Genomic DNA, 15678 nt, shown 5'->3' with positions numbered 1-15678 from the left:
CTCGGAAGAAAAAAGATGCAAACTATCATATTAATCTTCAGATTATTTAAGACTTCTACCTGGTCATGGCCGACAGAACGAGAAATTCTTTGCAAAATTTGCAAGATTTCCAAATCATAAGAATGGCACTCAAAATGAGAATACAGCATTTTGACTTCTTACCTGTCATTTCCGCGATGTCTGATTGAGGAATTCCCATAATGTTGTAGCAGGCTTCAATTTGCTGGGTCACTAGCGGCTTAGTCGGCGCCATAAAAACAATCTTACCGAGCGGATACCATCGGTAAAAGTTGAACATCACGACAGCAGCGATAAACGTCTTTCCCAAGCCAGTCGGCAGGGCAACCAACGTGTTCTGGAACAGAGCCGACTTGACGATATTAAACTGGTACTCTCGGACGGGATAGTTGGTGGGATAGATCCATTTGCGGCCGGCGTATTTATCAAAACCAGGCAGATCAGGGATCAAGGACAGGTCGATTTCGGCAGCATTCTCCTCGGGTTCAAAAGACGTTTGACCAATTTCTCGACTAAGATTAGTGCTTTGTTCCAAGGCTTGCATGAGGAGTTCATCTTCATCATTATCATCGTCGTCTATGTCAATAGCGTTGTTATTGTAGTCAGGATTGCTGTGTAACTGTTCCACAGAGAAATCCGTTCCGAATGACGTTTTCGAGGAACCAGACGGACCACTGGACATTCTGGAGCCCCAAGATTGGAATAAGGTCCTCTGTGGATTACTAGACGGTTTTGTAGGTTTCTTTTTATTCATTTTGGTAAATCGTGAGCCTGACATGATGGATCGTAATCAGAGTGGGGGTGGTGGGAGGGCGTCAAGATTACATCAATAATTCGGCATTTTCTTCATTAAAAAATGCGTATTGCCGTCTTTTCATCTTCGTGATTTCTGAAAAATAAATAATAAATCTATTATACAACAAGCCGAGCATGCAAGGTCCCTCTCCATGAGTGAAAAATTTACTTTCACCATGACTAATGTTTGTGTAAACTTTCAAAAAAAGAAAAAAAAAAAAACCCAAGGAGTGGTTATTGAGTGCAAACAAATGAACAGACAAACAATTTTAAGACAATTTTACCTTAGAATGAGCCCTATGGGGGCAACCAGAGTTAACCAGGAAAATCCATTCTGGCAAAAATTTACTTTAACCATGACTAATGTTTGTGCAAAATTTAAAAAAAAAAAAAAAAAATCAAAGGTTATTGAGAAACGTACACAGAAACGGACAATTTTAGGGCAATTTTATCGTTTGGGCAAAATTTTAAAAGGCGTGGTTATTGAGAAAAGTACGAACAGACGGGAGTGAATTGCTACGTCCAATCCCTCCTTTGTTAGGGAGACCAAAAAGCCAGTTGTCTATGTGTAGGTTCATATGTGTTGGGATGAATGACGAAAACCACTGCTAAAAACTAGCCTACCCTGCCTTGACAGAGTACAAAATAGACTTTGTGGCTTAGTGGGGGATGCCCTTTTCTCTACTCTGCAACCTCTCTCCCACAGAAGAGACGTTGCGAGCCTATCCTTGTTTTATCGTTATTTCCATGGCAGGTGCTCGTCTGAGCTCCTGGTCCCCCCTCGCCAATCTTTCACGAAAAACACCCGTCTAGCTGAATCCACTGTGAAAAATTTCCCCCACTCTTTATCTGTGCCTAAATCAAAACATGGATTCCATGAACAAAGCTTCTTTCTTAGAACTGCACGCCTGTGGAACTCTGTTCCGTTTGTCTGCTTCCCACCTGACTACAACTTGGATGTCTTCAAGTCCAAAGTTAACAAATTCCTAATGAACCGCCCGCTTAAGTAAACACTTCATCAAATCTCCACACTAACGTAATGTACTTGCAATAACCCTTATCCCTGAGTGGCTTCCGGGCCTTGATAAGTGGTGACCACTCTGTAAAAAAAAAAAAAAAAAAAAAATTATATTGAGTGTACCAAAAAAGAAAATATTTGGCAGAAGAAAAAAAAAAAGAGGGCATTTTTTTTACAACCTGCCCCAATGTAGTATAAACACTTCCAACCCTTGCATAATAAGAATGGCTTTCACAATAAAGACCCCCAATCTCCCCATGTTAAGAATGGCTTTCGGAATAAACATCCCCCTACCTCCCTATATTAAGAACGGCTTCCGGAAAAAACACCATCAACCCCTTATGTTAAGAACGGCTTTCAGAATAAACACTCCCCAAAATCCCCATGCTAAGAACGGCTTTCGAAATAAACAACCCCAGCCTCCCTATGTATAGAACGGTGGTACTCTTGCATAATTTGACCCGAATTCTCGTGAATTGCCGTCAAGCATGGATCGGATGAGACCGGCAATCATCGGTGTCAGCCGAGCGTCGTAACAGATGCAGACTAATAAAAAAAAAAAGAAAAGAAAAAAAAAAAACAAAAAAGAAAACGGAAAAAATACAAATGCAAAAAAAAAAAAAAAAAAAAAGAAAACGGAAAAAATACAAATGCAAAAAAAAAAAAAGAAAAAAGAAAACGGAAAAAATACAAATGCAAAAACAAAAAAACAAAAAAGAAAACGGAAAAAATACAAATGCAAAAAAAAAAAAAAAAAAAGAAAACGGAAAAAATACAAATGCAAAAAAAAAAAAAAAAAAAAAAGAAAAAAGAAAACGGAAAAAATACAAATGCAAAAAAAAAAAAAAAAAAAAGAAAACGGAAAAAATACAAATGCAAAAAAAAGAAAAGAAAAAAGAACGGAAAAAATACAAATGCAAAAAAAAAAAAAGAAAAAAGAAAACGGAAAAAATACAAATGCAAAAAAAAAAAAAAAAAAGAAAACGGAAAAAATACAAATGCAAAAAAAAAAAAAGAAAAAAGAAAACGGAAAAAATACAAATGCAAAAACAAAAAAGAAAACGGAAAAAATACAAATGAAAAAAAAAAAAAAAAAAAAAAAAAAGAAAACGGAAAAAATACAAATGCAAAAAAAAAAAAGAAAAAAAAAAAAAGAAAAAAGAAAACGGAAAAAATACAAATGCAAAAAAAAAAAAAAAAAAAAAAGAAAGAAAACGGAAAAAATACAAATGCAAAAAAAAAAAAAAAAAAAAAAAAAAAAGAAAAAAGAAAACGGAAAAAATACAAATGCAAATGCAAAAAAAAAAAAAAAAAAAAAAAAAAAGAAAACGGAAAAAATACAAATGCAAAAAAAAAAAAAAAAAAAAAAAAAAGAAAAAAGAAAACGGAAAAAATACAAATGCAAAAAAAAAAAAAAAAAAAAAAAGGAAAAAAGAAAATGCAAAAAATACAAATGCAAAAAAAAAAAAAAAAAAAAAAAAAGAAAAAAGAAAACGGAAAAAATACAAATGCAAAAAAAAAAAAAAAAAAAAAAAACCGAAAAAATACAAATGCAAAAAAAAAAAAAAAAAACTACCTTGAAAAATGAAAATGTTTATTTCATTTTAATATTTAATTATTATTTTTTTTTTTTGCGAAATATTTATCAACAGAAAGTTTGGTGCAACTCTATAAATGGGCCACAACGAATCTTTTTTACTATAAAAATCTGAAAAAAATCTTTAGAATGTACGTACTTGTCACTGCATTAAAATGTCATATTCCAAAAATCACGTTAATCGATCAAGTAGTTTTTTTTTTTTTTGGCAATGTTGGGAATATAAGTCGGCAAGGGGCAGACAAAAGAAGGAAAAGAAAGTTCTTTGGGTGCAACTCTATAAATGGTCCACAAGTAATCTTTTTTACTATAAAAATCTGAAAAAAATCTTTATAATGTACGTACTTGTCACTGCACGAAAATGTCATATTCCAAAAATCACGTAAATCGATCAAGTTGTTTTTTTATTTATTTAAGAAAATCAAATATTATGAGACATTTTATCGAAGATTTGCTACAGGCCATCTTGTTTGAGAGATAACAGCACTAACAACCCCTGGCGGAAATAAGGTGGAAGTATGTGTCAACAACGGCAGACCATAGACTATTTTTTTTTTTTTTGTGGAAAACACTAGTTTTTTTTATTTGTACATCTGAAAACAGACTACACATTTGCCAAATTTTTGTTGGATGAGCGTCAACGTATGTGTGCTCAATTTACGTAATTTTCCCCATTCTTTATCTGTGCCTAAATCCAAATGTAGATTCCATAAACAAAGTTTCTTTCTTAGAAGTGCACACCTGTGGAACTCTCTTCTGTTTGCCTGTTTCCTACCTGACTACAACTTGGATGTCTTCAAGTCCAACATAAACAAATTCCTGACAAACCACCCCCTTAAGACACTATCAAATCTCCAATACTAATGATTACTACAATACTATCTCATTGATTACTGTATACGCAATAACCCTTATCCCTGAGTGGCCTCCGGGCCTTGATAAGTGGTGACCCCCATGTAAAAAAAAAAATGGTCCACAAATAATCTTTTTTACTATAAAAATCTGAAAAAAATCTTTATAATGTATGTACTTGTCACTGCATAAAACTTGAATTTACGCCGCTGAAATACACATTTACCAAATTTTTGTTGGAGTAGCGTCAACGTGTGGGTGCTCAATTTACGTAAAATTCTTCATATCTTGGAAACTACTCGTTTGTTGGAATTTTAAACGTTATTTTCGTTTTCAACATCCTCAAAAATTTATAAATGTCTTAATTTTCCAAGTTTTTTTTTCTATAGTGTGAAAAGTCGATTGTCTGCCCCCTTGACGATCTTATATTCCCAATAGGTGTCGCTAGCGGTGTATCATTCAAAAACAAGATGGTGAGATAAAATTTCTCATAATATTTGATTTTCTTAAATAAAATAAAAAAACTACTTGATCGATTTACGTGATTTTTGGAATATGACCTTTTCATGAAGTGACAAGTACGTAAGTAAAAAAGATTACTAGTGGCCCATTTATAGACTTGCACCGAAAGTTTTTTTTTTTTCTCCAAGAAAAGATTTTTTTAACCGTATAATTGTTAGGTGCAAGTACAAGTTTTTTTTTTGTTTTGTTTTCTTTTTTGTAACTGTATTTGTTTCGTTTTTTTTTTATTTATTTTTTTCCAAGATTTGTTGTTCAGTCAAGTTCCTTTGGTGGCATTCCCCATTTGAACAACTCCAGGACAAACCATCCTTTTTTTTTTTTTTTTACACAGTGAATCACCACTTATCAAGGCCCGGAAGCCACTCAGGGATAAGGGTTATTGCAAGTACATTAATTTAGTGAGGAGATTTGCTGAAATGTTTACTTAAGGGGGCGGTTCATTAGGAATTTGTTAACATTGGACTTGAAGACAACCAAGTTGTAGTCCGGAGGGAAGCAGGCAGACGGAACAGAGTTCCACAGGCGTGCAGTTCTAAGAAAGAAGCTTTGTTCATGGAATCTGCGTTTTGATTTAGGCACAGATATAGAGTGGGGAAAATTTTTCACAGTTACACACAATCCTTTTTTTAAGTAAACATTTGTGTTTACAATTGCTGCACCTCATTTTTTGGGGACAGCAATTTCTTCTCTTGACAATATGAGATTGTCTGCATCGATATTTTCATCTATTTTTCTAACATGTATAGATTTATTTTCTTGCCTGAACTTTTTCTGTTTGGCGAGTTTGAAAATATATTTATTTTTCAGCTTTTTTTTTTTTTTTGTTGGGTTAATCGTTTTCTTCCAATTCGAATGTCGTTAGCTTCCATTTTTAGATAGCGCTTTTTCATTGGCTAATCAAACTCCCAAAAATTCAATAAAAAAAAAAAAATAAAATAACTAATCAGAAAATAAAAAGTCACCCCCTCCCCCCTTAATATCACCTTAAAAATTACTAAAAACATAGCAGAAAAAAAAATGAAATAAATAAAAAAAAAAGTCGAGTTAGCGTTTCAACATCTGAACAACGCTCAGCTCGGCTGACACTGATGATTGCTGGTCTCGCCCGATCCATGCTTGACGGGAATTCACGCGAATTCGGGTCAAGTTATGCAAAAGAACAAGAACAGCTTTCAGAATAAACACCCTCAACCTCCCCATATTAAGAACACCTTTTGTAAAAAAATACCCCCAACCTCCCCATGTGAAGAACGATTTTCGGAATAAACAGCTCCAACCTCCCCGTGTAAAGAACGGCTTTCGTAATAAACACTGTTTGCAGATAACCTGCCACATTGTTCAATTTTTACGTAGTGATTTTTTTCTTTCTAAGGTTTAACAGGTTGACCTTTTTAAGGCCAAATTTGGCCTTTTTTACGCTTTTAATTAAAACTTTGGTTCGATGAAAGAGCGTAGAAAAAGGCCAATCTGTCAAACCTTAGAAAGGCCAAATTTTAAAAGCAATATGGCGGCCTCGATTGTCGTACATTTAGTCTAGGCACTGCCAAAAATGGCTGAAAAATCAAGTTGTTGCTGTTTTTTAAAACGAAATTACATTTATTAAAATCCATTATTTCTGAGTAACTTTTTTTTCCAGAAAGATAAAACTCTGAATTTTATCATATAGAAAACAGAATAATGTAAAACTTTTTCTACTATTTTTAATTAAATTTAAAATTTTTAATTTTCCCAAAAAGTTAACAATTGACATTTTTTGTCTTGCACAAAAAACGTACATAAATATTTTTTAAAAAAAGTTTTTGAAATAATTAATTTATTTATTTATTGTCTAACTAAGATTTAGGATGATTTTCTATGAGAATATGCAAAAATATTATAATATAAGTACCTGGATTTCAAATAATTCCACTTATTCATATAGGTAACCAGTTACTTCGCGTCAATCTAGAGTCTAGATCGACAATGTTTACGTTTGTAGTTGATAAAAGCAAACTATGGAAGACCAAACAGGCCAAAAAAAAATTATTTTTCAGTGACGAAAATTTCAATGTATTATTAACGCTGAGGCTGGCCAGTACCAGATAGGTGACCATTTGTATGAGTTTGGTTTTTAATGTGTATGTGTGTGGGGGCCAGGCTCCCCAAAATGGGAGGGGGGCAATTTAAACCAGAATAAAAAAAATTATTTCAGCGCGTTTGGTTCAACATAGTCGAAAGGCGGCAAACGTTTTCAAACGGGATCGAAAAAATTATGCTATTTTTAACACAAAGGGCACAATAATTATCAATTTTTTTTTTGTATCGATTCTTCAAAGCATGCCCTGTTTAATAATGGTCATGCATTATTCGGCTCGCTAAAAAGAAATTGTTAATATATTTATCAAAGATTTAAAAATGGCTTTTTTCGTATAAATATTAAATTTTTTTTTTTTTTGCTTAACTTAAATTAATTATTTTACTTAACACATTCTCCGAATTTCACACTTCAAAACTCAAAAGCGGGATAATTAAACACAATCGAAGTTCTGATATTCAGACGTCAAAATAAGGTATGCAAACAATTTTTTTTTTTTTTAAATCTATAATCCTGTCCCTTACAACAACACAATATATTGTGTTCAGTTTCAGATGATTATTTTAAGCATATTTGTACCCCCTCAAAACAAAGGGGGGGGGGTAAGCAAAAAAAAATATATATATAAATATTGCTTATGAAAAATAAATACACTGTTATAAAGTTCATTCTTCTTTTAATAATCGCTGAAAATTTCGTATTGATCGGATAATTACCTGATTTTTGGTAGATTTTTAAAAAGACGGTCCGTCAAAAAGTACTTACCTGCCCCCCACCCCTAGTTTTGGAGGTGCCTAATTTAGTCTAATAGAAAATGGAAAAATGGTGGGATCCTTCTATCGATCCAGTAGATATCTCACTGCTGATGCAATTCTCTATTTATATAAGAGCCAGGTACGTCCAAGGATGGAATACTGTTGCCAAAGGACTTGTCCTGGCTTGATAGAGTTCAAAATAGACTTCGTAGCCTTGTAGGAGATGTCCTTTTCTCTTCCTTGCAACCTCTATCTCACAGAAGAGATGTTGCGAGTTTGTCTCTGATGTATCGTTATTTTCATGGAAAGTATTCAACTGAGCTTCAATCTATGGTCCCCCCTCGCAAAACTTTCACAAGAAACACTTGTCTAGCTGTAAACACTATCAATAATTCCCCTCACTCTTTATCTGTGCCTAAACCTAAACGTAGATTCCATGAACAAAGCTTTTTTATTAGAACTGCACGCCTGTGGAATTGTCTTCCGTTTTCCTGCTTTCCGGCTGACTACAATATGGTTGTGTTCAAGTCTAACGTAAATAAGTTCTTGATGAGCCGTTCCATATAAGTTATCAAATTTAACAAATTTTCATTACTAATGATTATTATATTGTCCAATTTCTACTGTACACTCTTTAACCCTTATCCTTGAGTGGCCTCTTGGCCTTGATAATGTGTTGATACCTATGAAAAAAAAAAAGAAAAAAAGAAAAAGTCCAATGTGAACAAGTTCTAATTGAATCGTCCCCCTAAGTAATCCAAGTTACAAAATTCCCACTGTTTACTATGCTAAAATCACGATGACTCATGTATACCTATTAACCCTTATCCTTGAGTGGCCTCTGGGCCTTGATAAGTGGTGACACCCATGTAAAAAAAAAAAAAAAAAAATTATAAAAATTAAAATGTTTTTGATTTTATTTTAGCCTAATGTGTTTTATAAAATATATATATATGTTTTGTAATGGTACTCATGCACTTATTGATCCGTGCTGAAATAACGTTATTATTTAAAAAGCCATTCTTAACATGGGGAGGGTGTTTTGTACCTATTCTGTACTATAACCTTACAATTGAATACAAAAAAAAAAACATCATAAAACTTTAATGTTGGAAATACGATTTAAAAAATAGCGCGAATCAGTAAGTGCATTAGCACCTTGGTAAAAATTATTTAAAAAAAAAATAGTTTTAATAATTTTTAGCGGCCAAATAATTTACGCCGCTCAACTACACATTTACCAAACGTTTTTATGCACATTTTTAAAAAGTTAACGTCTACATGTTTTATTTGATAAAAATCGAAGGTACTTTATGCAATTATGTTACCGCGTTATTTTGAAATAGTTTTTTTTTTCAGGTTAAATTTAAGTTTTACGATATCTCTTTTTATTATTATTAAATTAAGTGAAAGTGCAGAATAGATACAAAAGGCGCTTCCATCCCCAACTTAAGAATGGCTTTCAAAATAATAACGTTATTTAATTTTTTCAGCACGGTAACAAAAGTGCATAAGTAGCAAATCGATATAAAAAATGTTTATTTGAATAAACGCGCGTTAAAATATTTTAAACGACACGTGATTCTCGTTTATGAATTTAAAAATAAATTAACATCTTTCTTTTTTTTTTAGGAATTAAATTTTTTTTTTTTTTTTAATAAATAAATATTGAGGTTTGTATTAATGTATTACTGTACACATAGATTCGAAAAAGTTGTTAAAAAACAAATATATAACAAATAAATGTTATCAAAGGCAAGATAAGTTACTTTTCTGCCTAACTGGATATGTTTTAGTGATTATATTTAATGTAACATGTTTATTCAGCTCGAAAAACATACAATGTTTACCGATGTATTGGAAAATTCAAAATGGCGTCCGACTCTCTCTTTAACACAGTAAGTTTGGGAAAAGGTGTTATAAATAAAAAAACTAGACAAAATACTATAAAAAAAACACCGAATATATGTCAAGTTATGTCACGGTAACATATATCGAGCGAATTTCTAACAGTATTTTGGCTAGTTTATTATTTATAACTCCTTTTCTCGAACTTACCGTGTTAAAGAGAGAGTTGGGCGCCATTTTGAATTTTCCAATACATCGGTAAACACTGTTTTTTCGAGCTGAATAAACATGTTACATTGAATAAAAACACAAAAAATATATCCAGTTGGGTAGAAAAGTAACTTATCTTGCCTTTGATAACATTTATTTGTTATATATTTGTTTTTTGACAACTTTTTCGAATCTGTGTGTACCACTACCAGTAATACAAACCCAAAAAAATAAACAGGTTTCCTTCTTTTCTACTCCTATTCGCTATTATTATTGGAAAACTAGAATCGTTCCGTTTTTATCTTGAATTGGTTTTGTTTTGTTTTCGGACACTTAAAACGTAAAATAAAATGTTTTTACACAAACCAGAAACAAAATCCATATTGAATGGCGTGGTCTTCAGGGGCAGATAACTCGTATTCGACTAATCCGACGGTGTAAAACCGAGAAAAGTCCCCGCTTTCAGAAAGGCCCTACCAGACAACATTTTACTTATTTTCCTATATTCTACATATACAGGGTGTCCAAAAAGTCACTGAAGGGAAAAACCCTTCTTAGATAAAGCCCTAACTTAATAGATTATTTATTTTTTTCATATCTTTCTGAAATTTTAACAAAGTCTGACTAAAACATTGAGGAATTTTTAAAAAATGCAAAATTCAAACCAGTTTTTTTTATGAAAAATAATGTCTTTTAAATGTTGCCCATTTTCAGTTTCGCATATTTGTGCTCTTTCCAAAACATTATTCATGACAGATTGCAGAATCTCTGGATTGCGATTTAACTCCCTTATTTCGTTCCTGATGTTTTCTTTCAATTCTTGCAAGGCTTGAGGTTTCTTTCAAATTGTGTTGTGACTTGGGCTATCCCTTACCTGAAAATGACGTCAATAAGATCTTCGATTCGAAACAATTGACCCCTGATTTTGGTACATACGTTTTTTCAATGCTATACTTATCTATAATTAATTTCCAAAATATTATCTGTAAAATATCTGAAATAGGGGGAAAAAATAATAATTTATGGTAAAATGACAAAGATTTTCAACCTTTCAGTGATTTTTTAGACTCCCCTGTATAAATTGACATTTTCCTTTTTTTAATTGATGCCATAATTCGCACCAACTCTTAACTTTGTTGTGTCTTCTCATCCTCAAATAATACATACCGCCTCAACGTAACACATGTGCACAGTTCGAGAAATGAATTATTTATTTATCCTTTTAAAAATTACAGGCCAAAGTTGGTAGTCTGTTCCCTACGCTAAATTGCAGACAACACAATACTTACATCCAACATATTAATCTAAACTACGGAAAATATCTTCAGATGTTTTGTTTTTTGTTGTTGTTTTTTTTTACTCATGTTCACCCCTTACAAAGCATATCGCCACTTGGCTACTATTTGGGGCTATGTCTAGGAAAGATTAACAAGATAGGGTTCAAAAGAGAGTCGCCAACCTGATAGGTCTATAACTGTCATCTAAACTTCGGTCCCTGTCCCACCGACGTAATGTTGCATCCCTCTGCCTGTTTTACAAGTATTTTAATGGTGGATGCTCTGACGGACTACAAGCCCTTGTACCCCCTCGACGAAAATACCCCCGACAAACCCGATAAGCAGCAAAGTCCCACCCCTTCACAGTTGAAATCCCTAAATGTAAGAAAGCCTTTTACTCTAATAGCTTCTTCCCCAGAACTGCAGGACTTTGGAATTCCCTTCCGGTTTCCTGCTTCCCCAACTGTACTGACATGCAGAAGTTCAAGTATAATGTGAACAGACATCTTGCTGCTAAACTCCCTACATAGTACCCCTGCAACTTAGGTCTCTGATAGTAGCCCCCTACTTCAAAATGGAAACGTGCCTTGTTTGGGGTGAAATGTAATACCCCCCCCCAAAAAAAAAAAAATTGTTTATGTACATATAAACTTCTGCATATCAGTACAGCCAGGGAAGCAGGCAGTGGAAAGGGAATTACAAAGTCCAGCTGTTCGAGGGAAGAAATTATTAGAATAGAAAGCTCTCTGGCATTTAGAGACAATAACAGTGAAAGGGTGAGATCTTATTGCTAGGCGGGTTTGGCGAGGATATGTACGTCGAGGGGGTACAAGTGAAACGGGTTCATCAGAACACATTCCATTAAAATATTTGTAAAACAGGCACAGTGATGCAACATTGCGGCGATGGGACAGAAGCTGAAGGTTAGTTGATAAAGTGGGACCTCTTTTTTGGACTTTATCGAAGAGGGAGAGACTAGTGGTAGATGCACCTGCCCAGATGTGGCAACAATACTCCATGCATGAGTGAATGGTGGCCTTGTAGCGGTACAGGATACTCTCAGGCGTGAGTAGTCTTCTAGATCGATGGAAGGAACTCACCTTCTTTGCAGCAGTCTTTGCAATGTCCTCAACAATGTTCGATGCATGCATATAACGTACAAGTATTTACATTATGTGTATCTTTTTAACTTTTTTTTATTTAAAATCCGTATGTCTACAAAAGTTAGAATATGTGTGTGTGTGTGTGTTTTTTTTTTGGGGGGGGGGTTACACTTATCAAGGCCCGGAGGCCACTCGAGGATAAGGGTTAATGGGTATACCTTAGTCAATGTGATTATAGCGTAGTAAACATAAGTAGTGGGAATTTTGTAAATTGGATTACTTAGGGGGGACGGTTCATCAAGAACTTTATGCTGACGACACTACCATTTATGGTAGCACATGTAAAACAGTAAACGACCAAGTTCTCTCCGATTCTCTCTCCTCTGATCTTGAGCATGTAGTACAATGGGGAAAGGAGTGGCTGGTTACTTTTAATGCATCTAAAACCAAGCTTCTTTCTTTACCTCATCAAAATTCTGATCCACATCTGGCATCAATTGAAATGAATGGCTCTCGTCTTCAGGAGGCCTCAAGTTTTGACAAGCTTCTGGGCTTGACAATTACTCCTGATCTTAAATGGAACACGTACATCAAATCTGTTGCTAAGGCCACTGGAAAAATGGTGGGATCTTTCTATCGATCCGGTAGATATCTCACTGCTGATGCAATTCTCTATCTATATAAGAGTCAGGTATGTCTAAAGATGAAGTAGTGTCGCCACATCTGGATAGGAGCTGCTAGAAAGGACTTGTCCTGCCTTGATAGAGTTCAAAATAGACTTCGTAGCCTCGTAGGAGATGTCCTTTTCTCTTCCCTGCAAGCTCTATCTCACAGAAGAGATGTTGCGAGTTTGTCTCTGATGTATCGTTATTTTTATGGAAAGTGTTCGACTGAGCTTCAGTCTATGCCCCCCCCTCGCGTAACTTTCACAAGAAACACTTGTCTAGCTGAAAACACTATCAATAATTCCCCCCACTCTTTATCTGTGCCTAAACCTAAACGTAGATTCCATGAACAAAGCTTCTTTCTTAGAACTGCACGCCAGTGGAATTGTCTTCCGTTTTCCTGCTTTCCGGCTGACTGCAATATGGTTGTGTTCAAGTCTAACGTAAATAAGTTTTTGATGAGCCGTTCCATATAAGCTATCAAATTTACCGAATTTCCGTTACTAATGATTACTATATTGTCCAATTTCTACTGTACACTCTTTAACCCTTATCCTTGAGTGGCCTCTTGGCCTTGATAATGTGGTGATGCCTGTGTAAAAAAAAAAAAAAACTTGTTTATGTGGGACTTGAAGACAATCATATTGTAGTCAGCTGGAAAGCAGGCAAGCAGGCAAACAGAAGAGAGTTCTACAGGCGTGCAGTTCTAAGAAAGAAGCTTTGTTCGTGGAATCTATGTTTAAGTTTAGGCACAGATAAAGACGAGTGTTTTTCGTGAGCACTTGCCATGAAAATAACGATAAAGCAGAGACAGGCTCGCAACGTCTCTTCTGTGGGAGAGAGGTTGCAGGGAAGAGAAAAGGGCATCCCCCACTAAGCTACGAAGCCTATTTTGAACTCTGTCATATTTGGGCTGGTGCATCTGCTGCTTGTCTCTCATTCCTGGACAAGATTCAAAAGAGAGTCGCCAACCTGATAGGTCCTGAACTGTCATCTAAGCTTCAGCCTCTGTTCCATCGATGAAATGTAGCATCCCTCTGCCTGTTCTACAAATACTTTAATGGTGAATGCTCTGACGAACTACAAGCACTTGTACCTCCTCAACGTGACTACCCTCGACAAACCTGACAAGCAACCCACCCCTTTAAATTAGAGATCCCTAGGTGTAAGAAAGCCTTCTACTCCAATAGTTTCTTCCCCAGAACTGCTAGACTTTGGAACTTTCTTCTGGGATTCTGCTTTCCCAACTGTACTGACATGCAGAAGCTCAAGTGTAATGTGAACAAACATCTTGCTGCTCATCTCCCTTCATTATACCCTGCAAATTATGTCCCCGATAGTTACCCCCTACTTGAAAGTGGCACTGTGCCTTGTTTGGGGTGAAAATTGATTAGAAAAAATAATAAATAAAAAAATAACAAATGAACCTTCCTTTAATAATATAAATATCCACCAAACTATGGTTCGGCTTGGGTGTGAGAAGAGCCTCCTCTAGTTTTGTAGCAGGGTGGATGTCTATATACCCGTGTATATACTCTACCACATAAATGTATGTGTGTATATACATGTCTGTGTTATGTGTTTGCGTCGCTGAGGATTCTATATATGTATTATATATATATATATATATATATATATATAGGATTCTATATATGTATTGTATATATGTATAATAAATCATAATGTTATGTATTTGCGTCGCTGAGGATTCTATATATGTATGTATATATATAGGATTCTATATATGTATTGTATATATATATATATGATTCTATATATGTATGTATATATATATATATGATTCTATATATGTATGTATATATATATATATATATATGATTCTATATATGTATGTATATATATATGATTCTATATATGTCTGTATATATATATATGATTCTATATATGTATGTATATATATATATATACATGATTCTATATATGTATGTATATATATATGATTCTATATATGTATGTATATATATATATATATATATGATTCTATATATGTATGTATATATATATATATATATATATATATATGATTCTATATATGTATGTATATATATATATATATATGATTCTATATATGTATGTATATATATATATATATATGATTCTATATATGTATGTATATATATATATGATTCTATATATGTATGTATATATATATATGATTCTATATATGTATGTATATATATATATATGATTCTATATACGTATGTATATATATATGATTCTATATATGTATGTATATATATATATGATTCTATATATGTATATATATATATGATTCTATATCTGTATGTATATATATATATGATTCTATATATGTATGTATATATATGATTCTATATATGTATGTATATATATATATATGATTCTATATATGTATGTATGTATATATATATGAATCTATATATGTATGTATATATATATGATTCTGTATATGTATGTATATATATATGATTCTGTATATGTATGTATATATATATATATATATGATTCTATATATGTATGTATATATATATATGATTCTATATATGTATGTATATATATCCTACATTTTGTCTTCACCTCTCTGCTTCCAAACAAACTCTACTTCTCTGACTTAACTTTATTTTTATAGTTTTCCTTTGTTTTTTTTTATACGTGGAGGTCACCACTTATCAAAGCCCGGAAATAAAGGTTATTGCGTGTACAGTAATCAATGGGATAGTATCGTAGTAATCATTAGTATTGGATATTTGATAGAGTGTCTTACTTAACGGGGCAGTTCATCAGGAATTTGTTTATGTTGGACTTGAAGACATCCAAGTTATAGTCAGGTGGGAAACAGGCAAACGGAAGAGAGTTCCACAGGCGTGCAGTTCTAAGAAAGAAGCTTTGTTCATGGAATCTACGTTTTGATTTAGGCACAGATAAAGAATGGGGAAAATTATTG

The 15678-nt window shown here is 33.4% G+C and overlaps 1 protein-coding gene across 1 annotated transcript in view; it reads right to left on the bottom strand.

Moving 5' to 3' along the window:
* LOC145271114 (uncharacterized) overlaps nt 1–10159 on the bottom strand; it is a 149535-nt gene extending 139376 nt beyond the window's left edge. Inside the window, exons 1-2 of the mRNA XM_080126655.1 lie at nt 10056–10159; nt 163–907 (exon numbers count right to left, since the gene is read on the bottom strand). Coding sequence (XP_079982781.1) covers nt 163–796 — 634 coding nt within the window. The 5' untranslated portion in view covers nt 797–907; nt 10056–10159. The remainder of the gene's footprint in view (nt 1–162; nt 908–10055) is intronic.
* Between the last annotated feature and the right edge of the window lie 5519 nt (nt 10160–15678).

The sequence above is a fragment of the Euprymna scolopes genome, chromosome 46, assembly GCF_053919585.1.
Source record: "Euprymna scolopes isolate OS-2025 chromosome 46, ASM5391958v1, whole genome shotgun sequence".
NCBI lineage: Eukaryota > Metazoa > Mollusca > Cephalopoda > Sepiida > Sepiolidae > Euprymna > Euprymna scolopes.
This window is presented reverse-complemented; position numbering and strand designations above follow the sequence as displayed.